The 16,115-nt window shown below is 41.7% G+C and overlaps 2 protein-coding genes across 2 annotated transcripts; one reads left to right on the top strand and one right to left on the bottom strand.

Annotated features, from left to right (window-relative positions):
* The first annotated feature begins 357 nt into the window (after positions 1-357).
* LOC139465535 (uncharacterized) lies at positions 358-1,416 on the top strand. The gene has a single exon (XM_071247252.1). It carries the CDS (start codon positions 358-360, stop codon positions 1,414-1,416), a length of 1,059 nt encoding a protein of 352 aa, XP_071103353.1.
* Positions 1,417-4,192: 2,776 nt separating this feature from the next.
* LOC139465377 (carbohydrate sulfotransferase 15-like) lies at positions 4,193-14,320 on the bottom strand. The gene is made up of 9 exons (XM_071247085.1): positions 14,264-14,320; positions 12,135-12,386; positions 10,925-11,129; positions 8,311-8,424; positions 7,323-7,479; positions 6,616-6,760; positions 5,924-5,947; positions 5,440-5,587; positions 4,193-4,438 (listed from the first exon to the last, which is right to left on the bottom strand). The coding sequence occupies exons 2-9, from the start codon at positions 12,381-12,383 to the stop codon at positions 4,266-4,268; spliced, it is 1,215 nt and encodes a 404-aa protein (XP_071103186.1). The 5' UTR covers positions 12,384-12,386; positions 14,264-14,320; the 3' UTR covers positions 4,193-4,265.
* Between the last annotated feature and the right edge of the window lie 1,795 nt (positions 14,321-16,115).

The following is a 16,115-nucleotide window of genomic DNA, read 5'->3' as shown; positions in this document are numbered from 1 at the left end:
ATATGAGTAGGCCAGTAATTCTGTTTGAATATTCTCAGGAAATAAATGAGTTTATCATGGCAGGTCTGCAGCAGGTTGAGTTCATTACCAGTCAAAGAGGTACTCTCCAGGTCCTCTTTCAGGGATATCTCCACTACAAGAACAAAGTAAGACAAACTGGTACTCACTGGCGATGTACCGTTAAGACCTGCATAGGCAAATGTACAACAGTTGGAAATTTTGTCAGAAATTTCACTGTACACAACCACCCACCAGAAGACTCCAGCAGAATCCAGTTCCTTGGCAGCTTAAGGAAGAGAGCAAGAGAAGAACCAACCACTCCTGTGCTAGCCCTCTACAACGACGAGGTCTTGAGACATGATCCGGAGGCCGCAGCTATATTTCCCTCCTTCAGCTCAGTCGGCAGCGCCATGTACATATACCGCACACACCATCCCGAAACTCCCTAAAACCAGAGCTGAAGTCGACATTGCAGCACCATGGAGAGAGACCCATGATGGTGAGCGGTTTCTGCTTTTTGAGGACGGTGAAGAAGACAAGATGCTGGTATTTGCAACTGATGATCAGCTTAGAGTCCTCCAGTCAGCTTCCATAGTCCATGGTACTTTCTCCGCCTGCCCACATCTTTGGAATCAGCTTTACATACTGCATGCACGGAAAGGAAGCATTACCTATCCCCTAGTCTACGCATTGATGCCTGATCGTCGGACTACAACTTACCAACGCCTCTTTGCTCAGTTGAAGGTCCACATCCAACATCTACTGAACCAACCATTCAACCCAGAGACATTCCAGGTGGACTTTGAAGTTCCTGCCATTAGAGCCCTCCAGATAGAGTTTCAAGGTTCAGACATCAAGGGGTGTTTCTTCCACTTTACCCAGGCGATTTGGCGGAAAACACAGGAGCTTGGTCTTGCTGTTGGATACAGAGATAACCCCCTTGTGGAACAGTGGATCCGACGAGCTGCTGCCTTGCCTCTGCTGCCTCTTCAACAGGTTCAGGATGCATGGATTGACTCCATGAGCCAGTCTCCCGATGTACCGAATGCTGACGAATTCAACGACTACATATTACATGCTTATGAAGCCAGATTCCCTCTTTCACTGTGGAACCATCACCAGACATTCGGCCCAAGTACCAACAACAACCTGGAGGGTTTCCACAGTCGCCTCAATGCATCACTGAATCATCGTCATCCTAATCTCTACAGGTTCATCGAGATCATCAAGAAGATTGAGAAATCTGAGAAGACCGAGCTATCTCAGTTAGACCTAGGTGCAGCTCCACCAGCAAGAAAGCGTGTGTACAAGGAGATTGACAATCGACTTTCTAGACTGAAGGATCAGCTATCCCATGGTGTCAAGACACCACTCCAGTTCTTGGATGCTGTTGGCAAACTTCTGAAGATGGATTAAGGTTGTGTCAGTGTGACAACCTTGATGTGAACTGTGATGTGAACTGTGAAATTAACTTTAACTGAACTCTAAGTGGGGAATATTTTAAAACAATGGATTTAAGGGATGGATGAATTAAAATGTTGAATGAAATAAAGTAAAAGAGGGTATCAAGCATCTTGAGTCATTTCTTTTGTCTATAATAAGACAAGTCCATTTTCATGATAGGGGTTAATTACCTGATTAACATGTGCAACCAGGTATGACATTGTTGTTTTAAGGTGTCTCACAACTGGGCTGTCTAATTAATGGGAGGAGACCATTTTAACGAGATTGTTATTTTGAAATCCAGTACATCCCAATTACATCAGTTTAGATGATCTTTAGAGATACTATTTCTTTGGTTTCTCCAAATATACTACTACAATTATAAGGACCGTTCGATTCTTTCATATGACTACATTCATCTGTCATTCCATCGTGTGGTACAGGTGAACGTCTGAACACCTGTATCTGAGGGCTTCCTCCCACATGACGCTGAAACACTCTCATTATCAAGAGCTTTTTTGCAAAACAAAAGTTAAGCTATGTCTACTTTTACATCTTTGTGTATCAAGCAAAAAGTCATTTTAAATCAAATATGAATAAAAAACATCGAGTACCCCAGGTACAGTACCTCACCTTCATCACGCTCCAAAAAACATTAAAGGCGGGCATATTCTAAACTAGCTTTTTGTCTAAAGAGCATCCTGGATATGTGGAAAGGGTTTTCGTTCATGCGTTTCAAGAAGTCTGAACGTTTTTAACGATTATTATATCGTATTTTGATGTATATACTGTTATGATATGATATCTGTGTTTATTAACATTTTTATGTATATAATGTATATATAATGACACTCAGGAATATATTAACAGTACCATTCCAAATGGTTATACAAAATATCATTAAATATGTTTTCGACTATGCAGTACAGTCAGAAATATATTTGGGAAAACAGGATTGTATTATGGTTTAACACAGAACCAAATGTGACTTCTTGTAGATAGTGATGGTTGTTACTGGTCATCCACCTAGTGGACCGGTCATTTATTACAGGGGAATTGCCGGATTGTGGAATACACAAAGTTTCATATTTATAACAGAAAACATCCAGGCAATGAAATTTCTGTTCCAAATATAACATATTAGTAATTCTGAATATCAGACTTAACATATGTTATATTTAGGATTACACTTTCTTTGTAAAGTACAAATTCTAGTACTATTGGGGGTTAAGTTCCATCCGAGATTCGAACCCACACCTCTAAGAGTAAGGCACCACTCAATCACCTAGGCTTCAAACTGATTGCAAATAGAGTAAGTGAACATTTCCTTACGTCATGTTACGTATATTGTCTTCACTACTTGCAGAAAATTGGGTATCTTTATTGTCACTTCTCCGGAAATGCCAAATGGATGAACTTTCACAATCATGTCAATAATATAAGAATTGCATGTTTCATTCAAGAAGACACAAGTCAAAACCAGTAGGTAAACTTAAACATCGAACTATTTATCTACAAATATGAAATAAAGGTTTGTACAAGCCTATATCCTTCACTCAATATCTCCTCGTCGAACACCCTCAATACTTCACAAAACATAAGCATATCATTCACGCAAACAATAGTTGAGACACCGACAAAAGACGCACGTCCCGAACATCTACTTCCGGCGTTCGGCTCATGAATATTAATGCATTGACAGGACAAAAATATATACAAAAACGTGGACTGCTTCAGACCGCAGATGCAAGAGAACTGAGCTCCCCAACTACAGCGTTCTTCAGACGTTCGCTCGTCACACCGAAGACCCGGGTTCGATTCCCGACATGGGTACAATGTGTGAAGCCCATTTCTGGTGTCCCCCGCCGTGATATTGCTGGAATATTGCTAAAAGCGGCGTAAAATCAAACTCACTCATTCACACCTTCTACAGGTGAGGTGATTGTTTGTCAGATGCACTTTGCCTGAGACGATAACACTGCCTTTTCTTTCTGTCAATATACTTTTGATTACTTTGGGAAATTCGTTTTATCATCTGTCTTATTCTTTTTGTCGACTTGACGTCTACAGTCTGATTGTAAGTCACATCACATGTACATGACTCTCGTGAACACAACTCCCATGAACACAACCCCACGTGTCCCGTGCTGACAAATCCCCGCAATGTCATCCATTAAGAGTGGAGTAACACAATTCACTGGAGGTCATGCAGAAGTCATGCAACTGGTGTCAACTCCTTATGTCATGCCTGTCAGTTTACAACGACACTATATTTAGGTTTCCAGGACCTGGTCCAATGTTGTTTACACTGTTCATTTCATGTAACGCCAAGGAATTTCCTGAGGCGTTTACGTTTTAATTTCTGCTCAATCCCTGTCTTAAAAAAGAACACATCCCTCTCACTCGCAGCTCGTCACATGACCATCTGACGCTGGTTGACAAGGTTTGTAGACAGTCCTCTTGCAGCATGACCTCTTGGTGAGCTAAGAAGGAACTGTCCCTTTCACTCACCCCGCAACATCACATGACCTTCCGATGCTGATCCACAAGAAGGTTTGTACACAACAATCGTCTGGTAGCATGAGCTCTTGGCTATCTAAAAAGGAACTGTCCCTTTCACTCGCCCCGAAACATCACATGACCTTCTGATTCTGGTTCACAAGAAGATTCGCACACAACAATCTTCTGGTAGCATGACCTCTTGGTGAGCTAAAAAGGAACTGTCCCTTTCACTCGCCCCGAAACATCACAGGACCTTCTGATGCTGGTCCACAATAAGGTTCGCACACAAGAGTCATCTGGCAGCTCTTGGTTCACCTTCATCACACACGTGGACGTTTGCTATCATCTATCAGTTTGGTCAGCTGAATGTTGTGGGGCTTGTAGAAGTCATTCAGCAGTTGGCGTGTCTTGTCCATCATGTGTACCCGTTTGGTTCTTGACTTTGACTTTGCCTCATTCTCCAGTTGGTCCATCACTGATCTTGATAAAGGACCTGAAAGTATATCACATATGTAACTCAACTCTGATATCGATAGATGCATGTTGCATATTCCCTTGTTGCTACCCTACTTCAGTTTGTTTTGCTTGTTTGTTGTATAACGCTGCAGCAAACATTATTCCAGTTCCATCACGGAGGCCTGTAAATACTCGAGTCTGAACCAGAAAAGACGCTGATGGCAACGTCCCACGCCGTTAAGGTACGTATATGATGTCAAGTCACGATGCCGTCAAGTATCAACCAAGTTACCAACCCTGACCAGTCTATCAATTATTTAAGATAGCTACGCGAAAAATCGCAAAGAACAATGAAGAACAAAGCGTGGTTCATTTCAAGATAAACATTGTTCTATCATGAGTTGATTTCTGGTGATTCGTATATGCGCTAGCAAGTTGATGGCGTCATATATTGGACGACGTTAACTACGAGAGGGAAGTGTCTTGTGAGGGGTTCCCCATAGATGTAGGTGGGCCACGCAGATAAACGCAATGGCTGATCGATCGCTGATAATCTGATAATCGGCGTCAGGATTGTGAGAATATGCGGGAAATACCAAACTTAACTGAACAAACTGTAATGAGGAAGTCCTAATCAAAACTGAATTCGGATTTTCTTTGACCAGCAACGTCATGTGGGTATTAGTTTCTTAGTTCATAAAATAACATGGTATATCTAACTTGGATTAAACATGAGTGGCCCTGTCGTTTAAAGCGCCTTAATTCGCTGTGCAGAGTTGTGTCCCTTGGACATGCCATACACCTAGGATCGTTGGTTCGAATCTCGGTTGTCTCCGAATATGTTTACAGGTTTGTCCGCACCATAAGCGTAACTTGAATACTGTTCAGGGCGGTGCTAAACCCAACTTACTCACTCACCCACTAAACATACCAACAACGGGGGTTCCAGCACATAATTACACTGATTATTCAGTGTATGAGAAAAAGTTTAATATCATTTCAAATATGTACCCTAATCGAGAAATAATAAACTCTTACTTAGACCAAGAAATTTGAATATCTTTGCGAAAACGTTGTAAAAATCATCTCGCATATCCTCCATTTTGATAATAAGGATCTGATCACGTGGGAACACAGCCAGCCAATCACTGATGAACACGTGGAACAGGCCGGCCACCACCTGACACTGAAACAAGACAATAGTATAACACCATGTAACACCAGAGTCCATAACAAAAATACAGCCTCTGGTAACACACATACGTTTTAATCTTTCTCGGTAACTTGTATAGTTTAACTCGACATTATCCCAAATATAACATTTGTTACATTTGACCACTTTCTAAATGGCATTGTGTATTCATTGACATTCACCGCTCTTAATATTCAGGTATCTGTTAGTTGGTAGATCTAGAAAAAAAACCACACCTACTACATTTTAACGTATTCTATAAATTTCTGAGAGCCTATTTTTGCGTAATAACGTGTTATGTTTCAAAGTAAGTTTCACACACATACTCACGTGATGTCCTTTAGATGTGACTATCTGAAAATAATAACCAATATGTCAGTACGTGTGCTGTGTATGAAAGATATGCGATACAAACACGGGAAGCGTTCCAAACTTGTTCTGACTTGTGTTAGCACTGTAGTGTGGGCTATGTTTCACCGACGTGAGAATGAGATTAAGTTTTAATTGAAATACAAAAGTTTCACGCCAACTACTGAATGATTTTTACAGGTCTCCAATATTCAGGAGAGTGAAATCTGTGATATCAGAATGTTCTTGGGCACACGTTATGGTCGAGGTCAAACTACATCTACATTGTACACAGAGGAATATGTATAAACCGGATTCTAATCCAAATGCATCCAAAGATGGTTGGTTCAAAAATCCGAAAAGCTCTTATTTATACGGGGCGTCGGGTAGCCTAGTGGTTAAAGCGTTCGCTCGTCACGCTGAAGACCCGGGTTCGATTCCCGACATGGGTCCAATGTGTGAAGTCCATTTCTGGTGTCCCCCGCCGTGATATTGCTGGAATATTGCTAAAAGCGGCGTAAAACCATACTCATTCACTCACTTATTTATATATATATTTGATGCATTTAAATTAACCATACCTTGACCCCCCGAACCGACGAAAAATACGGGTTTATGTTTACCTATTGTAACACCGAACAGAAAAAGTACCCTACAATTTGAAAATAAGTTACCCTAAGTGTTTCATTGAAGACGCATGCTCTGTATGAGGACCTGGAGAAACAGTCGCTGTACACCTGGGTCTGGTTCGCCATACATTCGTGGAAGTGTTCGGGCGACCCTGTACCGGGGTCGAAGTTGTTGTACGCAGATATCATCCTGGTCACAAAAAGGAAGATGCGTGAGTGAATGTTGTTTAACGCCGAAGTCAGCATTATTGCGACTCTCGCATTTGTTGGTCGGACAAGCCAGTGACTGAATGTATATGCGAAGATGCACCCCATCAGGTACGATGACAGCAATCGGTCACCGGGCCTGACCACCAGATCCATTTTAATCCATTCGTATTACTACCATAGGCTACATTTCTACCCATAAATGAAAAGGTTTAACACTGAAATGGTTGTGTGACTATGGCTGAATTCCGATCCACATCGTTCATTTAAAAAAGCATATGATGGCTAGGTCTCTAAATTTTATGATGGCTGGAAAGTGGGCAGCGGAATGACCAGCCTGGTTCCCTGAGTATCGCCAGCGCAGCATACCCAGGGAACCAGGCTGAGGAATGAACTCCAGGCTGCCGTTAAAAGACCACTAGATGAGTTAAAGATCACTAGACTGGTACAATGTCATAGTTGCGCTGCGCAAGTTACGCGACACAACAGTGCAACTAAGAGATCATGCATGGGAGTAATCACGCAAGGGTTGCAGTTTCACTGACCTCTCTGCCGGGTCTCTGGTCATGATGATGACTCTGGCCGAGGGGTTGAGGTGGTGGACATAATGCGGGGTGACGACACGTGGTTCGGGGCAGTAGTAGTTCCCTGGCAGGTAGTCCCAGAAGTGATTCCGCCATACTGTAGAGGCCGACCCGTCACCTTGGCATGGGAAACAGTGTAAAGACTCATAGAACAACATCTTACCCTCAAATCTAGATTCTTTGTTGTTTGTGACGTTCTCTCGTCACGCCTAAGTCTCGGGTTCGATTCCCCTCATGGATACAATGTGTGAAGACAATTTCTGGTGTCCCCCCGCCGTAATTGTGTTGGAATATTGCTAAGAACTGGGCAAAATCATGCTCATCGTTGTTAATTAAACACTCGATGAATTCATTGGAAATGGTCCAGTGTGCAGGTTCACAAAGACTATCAGCACAACGACCTCCCAACTACTTCGACACGCTTTAGGAACCTCATGAAAGTCGCCGTACGATTTTACCATGAAGCCTTAACAGCCCTTAAAGTAATGATGCCAAATGCTGTATGGAGGCACTAGATTGCCAGGCCCATCACTGGATTTCTGGTCAAGACTCGATTGTATACAAGCAGCCATCGAATGCAGGAGTACTGCTGTGCGGCGTTAGACAACAAACATTTGGTATGCAAATTGTGTGAGTGGCGGGTGCTTCCGGTAGAGATAGACATGTGATTGTTTCACTCTTTCATGGGAACATGCTTATATTTTTATTTTTATTACTCATTTATTTCTATAAATCCATAAGTTAGGGCACGGTTGGCCTTAAGCACGAATTGTTTATAAAAGCCGACTATATTGGGATTAGGTGTCCGCAACATTAGTGCTTTGCGGAGGTTTTTATCGTACCACGGTGGATTATTTCTTATGCTATCAACCATTGTTGTAATACTTGTTACCCATGCCAACCGTATTATATTGCTGAGTGCGTGGTGTGTTGACACCGACGTCGGTACCTGTGATGAGGTGGTGGAACGGCTTCCCATCAAGAGGGTGCGGTCGCAAATTCGCCTCCATCTTTTTGGCAGCAGGGGCGAACACCTCAAGATAATCTAGAAAGTTGGACTGACCTGGAAGGAAGAATGTATGTACATTAGAAGTCATTGTAGTGTGTTGATTGTAGGCTGGAAAGCACCACCCCCTGTTTATTTTCATATATCCCATGTTTCTTTTGGAAATGTCTACATATCACCCCCTGTTATCATGTACGGCAGGCGATCTTTCCACAACGGAAGAAAACGCGTTCCTCTGCCAGAAGTACGTTTGCAAATATATTGTCAGTGTCGCATTTTCCTATATTTTCCGAGTTCAAGCGTTTATTCCAAACCTTTTCAATGCCATAAAAGCAAGGACATCAAAGAGTTTTGTCGCAAAATATAAAAAAATCCATCCTAAACTTCTGCCAGAACCCTTTGATCATAGGCTGAATCTAAGAATCACCATGATTACTGAGGGAATATGCATGAACACAATTATATATACGTGTACAATGCGTCATCCATTTGGGCTTCAAGAATCTGAATCAAGAATCAATATGTTCAAACCCTTCTACCTGTGTAATTAGTAGCTAATTAAAGTCATTTCAACTTAATCACCAACAAAGAATATGATATTCTTTAGTCAACAATAAAATATTCAATATGTTGTTGACGTGCCTTCATGTTCTATCATGTGCAATACTGTTTAAAGATTCATGAAGATCCGGGGTAGAATAGGTCTTCAGCAACCCATGCTTGCCGTAAAAGGCGACTATGCTTGTCGTAAGAGGCGATTAACTGGATCGGGTGGTCAGACCCGCTGACTTGGTTGATGCATGTCATCAATCCCAATTGCGTGGGTCGATGCTCATGATATTAATCACTGTATTGTCTGGTCCAGACTCGATTATTTACAGACCGCCGTCATATAACTTGAATATTGCTGAGTGCGGTGTTTAACAACAAACCAACCAACCATAGTGATTATACATTAATGAAAGTGTCCTCGTTTCAGGGTCTAATTCTTAAATCTAGATTGTCACATGAGATTACAACTTCCAATACGTCATTACGTTTCATTTAAGTTGTCAAATCACATATTCTTCCACAGTTCATAGATTTAAGCCAAATTCAGTTTACTGACACCTCAAATGAAAACAAGCATTGACTACTATGCCTACTAAATAAATCAATATCGGGTCACCGAACACATACATGTAATTTGATTTTGGTTTAAGATGGTAGGTCAGTTGTTGTCGCATGAGTTGCATCCCTTAGTCACATTAGTTGCATGTCGACAACATACAGTAAACTACGGTTATAACGAACTCGAGGGGACCGCTAATTTTAGTTCGTAATAACCGTAGTTCGTTATAAGCATACATGCAGCATATATACAACAAATGGTCTGGACTGAAACATAAGTTCGTTATATCCGTCAGTTCGTTGTGAAGCGTGTTTGTTATAAACGTAGTTGACTGTACCTGTGTTGCTGGGTTTATGTGAACTTAGACAAAGAATAGATTTACAGACATTTTTCAGTTGAAATTTTGTATGAATGATCCAAGCTGTAATGTCTCTAAAATTGTTCACAGAATTCCGATCCGACTTTAAACATGACCACAACAGCAGCCACATTTAGAAACTCATTAATGGCTATTAATTCTCCATGTTTTGTGCATCTCTTTGAAACATTTTGTCAAGAGTTAAAGTTACGTCATCACAGTAAGTGATGTTTACCACGTTCTATTTATGTTTCATCTTTACACAATATTGCAACAAGTGTCAGTGAATATTTAAAAGCCATTTTAAAAGCGACAGACATCTCCAATTACTCAAAAATAATTTCGTTTTAGCTCAAGTTGGAACCCACGTTTCTGCGTGTGACTCAGACTTGAAAAGCCTTGAAATGGTTTTGACATAAATGCTCAGAACTCGAGAAATATAGGAAAATGCTTCACTGAAAAAGTTTGCAAACTTATTTCTAGCAGAGGAAAGCGTTCTGCAGCGATATCCTTGAGATGCTAGATCTGGAGCGATGTTCTAGAGACGCTGTATCTGCAGCGATGTCCTTGAGAAGATAGATGTGGAGCGATGTCCTAGAGACGCTGTATCTGCAGCGATGTCCTAGAGACGCTGTGTCTGCAGCGACGTCCTTGAGATGCTAGATCTGGAGCGATGTCCTTGGGACGTTTGATCTGCAGCGATGCCCTGGAACCGCTGGCCCTGTACCAATGTCCTTGAAACGCTGGATCTGCAGCGATGTCCTTGGAATACTGGATCTGCAGCGATGTCCTTGGAACACTGGATCTGCCTCAATGTCCTTGAAACACTGGATCTGCACTGATGTCCTTGAGACGCTGGATCTGCAACGATGTCCTTGGGACGCTGGATCTCGTGGATTACCATTAATTTTGCATATGGTCCCTATGAGAACGAACTAGCTAGAACAGACTCCAATAATGGACAAATAACATTCGTGTACTGACGGTGGCCAAACCGAAACTTTGTTTGCAATTGTCCTCCCATATGAAATAGACAATCCATCTGCTTATATAAAGAAAGAATACACAAAGAGTGGGGTCACACTTACTTTTAAACCTTGTTTTTGATAACCAATGTGATTCTTTGACTTCCGGCATCGCTGTATCTGGATGACTGAATATAGTTCGAAAGGTAAAAGTCGTACCACATTTTGCAAAACCCGCAAGATAGAAATATGGCAGACATTTCAGCCTGCCGGTATTGGGATTCCGCCAGCATGGGTTCCTGTAGTCCGCCAAGAAGTCATGCTTCTTCTACAATAAAGAAAAACATTGGTTGGTACATATAGATGTCATACAACAAATCTTAGACAATGATAATTGGCGTTCACACAATATGTGGTTTATCAACACACAATGCCATTTAGAAAGTGGTCAAATGTAACAAATGTTATATTTAGGATAACACTTTTCAAACTGCTCCTTGTTTTCGAAAGGTTTATGATACAGCATCCAGGCGCCATAGAAGTGCTGCTGATCACCTATAATCAATATCTTTTTCAATGTTGTCCTTTTTATTAACGTGAAAATAAGGTTTGTATTTTGGAATTTGCATCTTTAAATATAGAATCAGTATCTGTTTTTTTGCTCTCTTAACTCCAGAAAAAATCAATTCTGTACAAAATGTCATATCATAAACATGAAAGCACTGGTCTATCCACACTGGCACTTCATGGATAACCCTTTCTAAGTAAAGTACAGATTATCATACTTTTAGTAAGTGAACGAGACTACCAGTTGTCGGACTTTCATTTTGTGGAAGCCTCGGTGGCTGAGTAGGTTAGATCGCTGACTTTGAGTGCAGGCGATTAGGTGCCTCACTCTGGCAGTGTGGGTTCGAATCCCGGACGGGACTCAACCCCCCAAAAATCCCACAAAGAATCTGTAGTTAACTGAGAAAGTGTTATCCCAAATATAACATTTGTTAATATGTGGTTTACTTATAATTATAATTGAAATGTTCATGCAAACAGGAGCTGATGAATGATTTCAGCAATAACCTGCAATAGTTAAGGACGGGTTGTCCTGCAATGGTATCACTTTAATAGGCAGCAAAAAAAAAAAAAATATCTACGGGATAACTAATTTAGTTATCAATCTAGTAAATATAACCCTTCTTAAATGTACTCCCGGGCGTTGGGTGGGTGTTGTTCGTTTATAGGGTAGTGACTCGAAGACTCACTCACTTACACGCTGTACTCCCTAACATTAATTTATAAAGATAACACCCGGTGTCACAGCTGAACAAGCGCCACTTACCATTCTAAGTAAGTCATGGACCTTGAATGTCTCCATTGCTTGTTTGTCGAGCTCTGGTGTCGGACTGTCCCGGGAGCAAGAACTCCCGGAAACCATGGCGGAATGATTCCGAGTCTGGGCCATTTCACTGACGACATCGTTGACGGAGGGTTCTGTACTTTCTCCCTGCCTCCTCAGCTGCCGGCAAGTATAGAACAACGCAGCAACTACGAGGCAGGTTACAATGTTGCGTTTTCGGCGTTTTATCATAGTCTGAAAGAAAGGGCAAAAGTTTAAAATACGATACCGTTAAATTGTGTGTGTGTCTGTGTGTGCGTGTGTGCGTGAGTGTGTGCGTGCGTGTGTGTGTTCTGCTCCATCGACTGCTCCATAGGTCAAGGTCTCTACGTGGAAATACGTTGTATGTTAGAATGGGCGTTGGTGTAATCACTGACGGTTCGATTGAAATCCATCCTAACATTTTTGTCAATCAATGGTTGTTTCCCTAGCCTAGTTCTTCTTCAGTTTCAATGTTGACGCATCGGCTCTGTTTTAATCAATATCAAATTGTAGAACTAATCAAATAGATAAGGGATAGCATCATTACTTGTAGAAGATCTGCCTATCCGACTGTCCAGTCGCCGTCTTGTAAATAAACAAGTCATCTAGCCGGCATGTACACATATCTACTGTGGCCATTACCCGCCACTGGTGAGATCATTTTTCACTGTATGCCTCTATATTTAATATTTTTAGATACATTTCTGGCGGCCGCCAGATACTTCCACTGGTAAGATCTTTTTTCCCTGTAAACCTCTATATTTTATCTGGCGAAAATAATTCCTAGTTTTATAAAGGTCATAAGATCCCAGTTAACACCCAATCATCACTAATTTCACTCTGCTAGTTGCTCATCGACCAGCTGATACCTACTTTAGAATCAAAGCTCAATCTTACGGATACAATCTCCAACCTGTCTATTGCCAGGGCACTGATCTGGAAGTAATTCTGGTCACACGTGGTATGCCAATTTGAAACGAAAAGTATCTGACAAAATATAGAGGCGCACAGTGAAAAATGATCTCACCAGTGGCGGGTATGGGCCACCGTAGATATCTATGTTAACCGATGTACAAAAGCTGTCTGAAAGGACAAAACTGTATTCTTTTTTAAACTTTAGATCAACAACGTCTGCTACTGTGGATTGTCAAGAGTGTGTTCTATACTCCCTGATACCAACGTTGTAGTCCGTCCCAATTAATGTTGTTTTTGTAAGGTAAAATAAATACATAGCGACCATATACGAAGTCTATATTTGTAAGGGGCGGTCGGGTAGCCTAGTGGTTAAAGCGTTCGCTCGTCACGCCGAAAACCCGGGTTCGATTCCCGACATGGGTATAATGTGTGAAGCCCATTTCTGGTGTCCCCCGCCGTGATATTGCTGGAATATTGCTAAAAGTGGCGTAAAACCATACTCACTCACTCTATATTTGCACAATGTACCGTTGTCTAGAGGTGTTTATGATAGAGGTTGCAAATATTTAAGATATTCAACAGGAGACCCCTTGTGTCAAACTAGATAATAAAATATGAAACGATTGTGGCAACCGGAGTCAGACAACGCAAGGGAGTAGGGGGAGTCCAATTCTATTCTCTTTGATCTTGACAATAATGTACCTCGGGTTACAAAGGAAGGTCTGTCTGTTTCAAGAATTTCCACACAAATTGGAGCCATGGGACAATCTGGCAAAATCAAATGTCATATTATTAAGAAATAGCATAAAGTAGTTTGATCACGACGCTCTGGTGGCAAACTTCCCTTGTACAACTTTGGCATACAAATAACATACCGTCTCTATGGTCAAAAGCGCGGGAAATGCGTGTTCCACACTGCATGATGGCGGTGTGTAATAATCGAGTCTGGACCAGACAATCCAGTGATAGACATCATGAGCATCGATCTACGCAATTCGCAATCGATGACATGCATCAATCGAGTCAGCTAGCCTGACAATCCGATCCCGTTAGTCGCCTCTTACAAGCATGGGTTGCTGAAGACCAAGTTAAACCGGATCTTCACCGTAAACAACCATCACCTAATTAGAAAGCTCTCTGCAACTGGCTTTACCTAGATAGGTTAAAGTACTTACTTCTTTCTACGTTCCTTATGTGATAAAGCATACCTTACTCCACTCCATGCCTCGTCCTTCTACAGACCAGGCCAACATGTCGGTCTGCACAGCTTGGTGTTGTGTTGGCACGTCGATATGTGTTGCCATTCACGTGTGGTGACAAAGATCAATACCGAACTCGTACTGGAGGAACACATGTTCAAACAGCCATCGCAGTTTAATCAACCAACAAAACGGTATAGTTGGATCGTTGACTTCGACGATGCAGCATAAAGTATAAGCCCTTTCAAATCTGCCAAACATTGCATGCCTGTCAACTATATTGTCTCATGTTTATTAGGAAATAAACGTGGAATGACATTTCTAGTTGGTGGATAAACAGTAGGTTAAGGGACACGGGGTGTGAACAGATGACTGAATGAGTGAGTGCGGGTTTGTTTTAACATCGCTTTGAATACTAGTAGCTAGTCATTTATATCATGGCATGTCAGCTTCATATGTAAGGAGAGCCCGGTGTTCTGCAGACCCGCTTTGGTGAAACCCTCGCGCATGCGTCAGGTGCTGACAGGCCGAGAAACATTTTCAGGGCGAATATGGGATTCAAACCCACAAACTCAGGTTTCTGCTATGTCCAAGGGACGCAACTCCGCACGGTGATGAGATAACGGGCCACCCTAAACAGAATTGCAATAAATAATGTACGCTCGGACACTGCTGGTGGTGCTATCGGATAAGTACAATTAGAAATGGGAGCCTGTTATCGAGATTCATATCCCAAGTGAACAATAGGCAATTTTCCTTGTGAGAGGGGTGAGGAGAAATGGGGTATGTTATTCAGGCACAGAACGTACTATGTTTTTAAAGCAGAACATCAAGTAATGTTTTAATCCCCCGCTCAATTTCCTCAGGCTATTTAACATGAAACTTTAATTAATGTTCATCAGGAGTCTTATGATGACACCATGACATTGAGAATGATATTGTCACAGGTGTTGCCATCCATTATCCTTCTCAAAGGGTGCATCAATAGAAATCAAATACAAAGTTGTGACATCGATTTCCAACATTTGAATTGTATGTGGCATAACTTGAAGCTAACTTTATTGAATCCCTGTCAGCAACAGAAACATAAAATGAACAAGTCATTCCCATGCTCAACACTTAACACTTGGCTGTTGTGTTCCAACAATACAAACTTGTTCTAATACTGACTTTCATCGACATCAGTTCATATTTCTTTTAAAAGAAACAGCTTGCGTATATCAAGTTATCATGACATTACTTTGTTTGTATGATACACCCACAGGAATATCAACCTGAATCGCTAAAATGCTGGTGAGAAACATAACTCACATCATGTATTGTGTTAATCTTAATAAATGGACACGTTACAGGACCAGTGGATAGGCGGATCCAGCTTTATGAAAACTCTGTGTGTGTCTGTAATAAAGCTGCGAGCGTCCGTGCGTGATCATGTACCTGTTTGAACATAAGGGAGGGTGCACCCCCACCCCACTCCGGATTGGTAGTATGTGTGAGTTTGTGTGCCTGTGTGTGTGTGTGTGTGTTTGTTTGTCTGTCTGTCTGTGTCTGTCAGTGTGTGTGTTTGTCTCTGTGTGTGATCATGGATTGGTAGTGCGTGCGTGCGTGCGTGCGTGCGTGCGTGGCTCTGTGTCTGTATGGGATCACATACATCTGTTTGAACAAAATGAAGAGTGCACCCTCCACTCCACCCATGGATTGACCAGTCCAAGCTTCATTGCAGATGCTGAAGGCACCATACATCACCCCCAAAACACACAACAAAAACAAAATGTGGAATGTTTAATTGTCAATTTAATTATGAGATTGTATCAAAATTTATCAAAAT

This window comes from Haliotis cracherodii, unplaced genomic scaffold, assembly GCF_022045235.1.
Source record: "Haliotis cracherodii isolate W230 unplaced genomic scaffold, xgHalCrac1.p SCAF_18, whole genome shotgun sequence".
Taxonomy (NCBI): Eukaryota; Metazoa; Mollusca; class Gastropoda; order Lepetellida; family Haliotidae; genus Haliotis; species Haliotis cracherodii.
The sequence above is the reverse complement of the archived record's forward strand: the minus strand, read 5'-3'. Positions and strand labels throughout refer to the sequence as shown.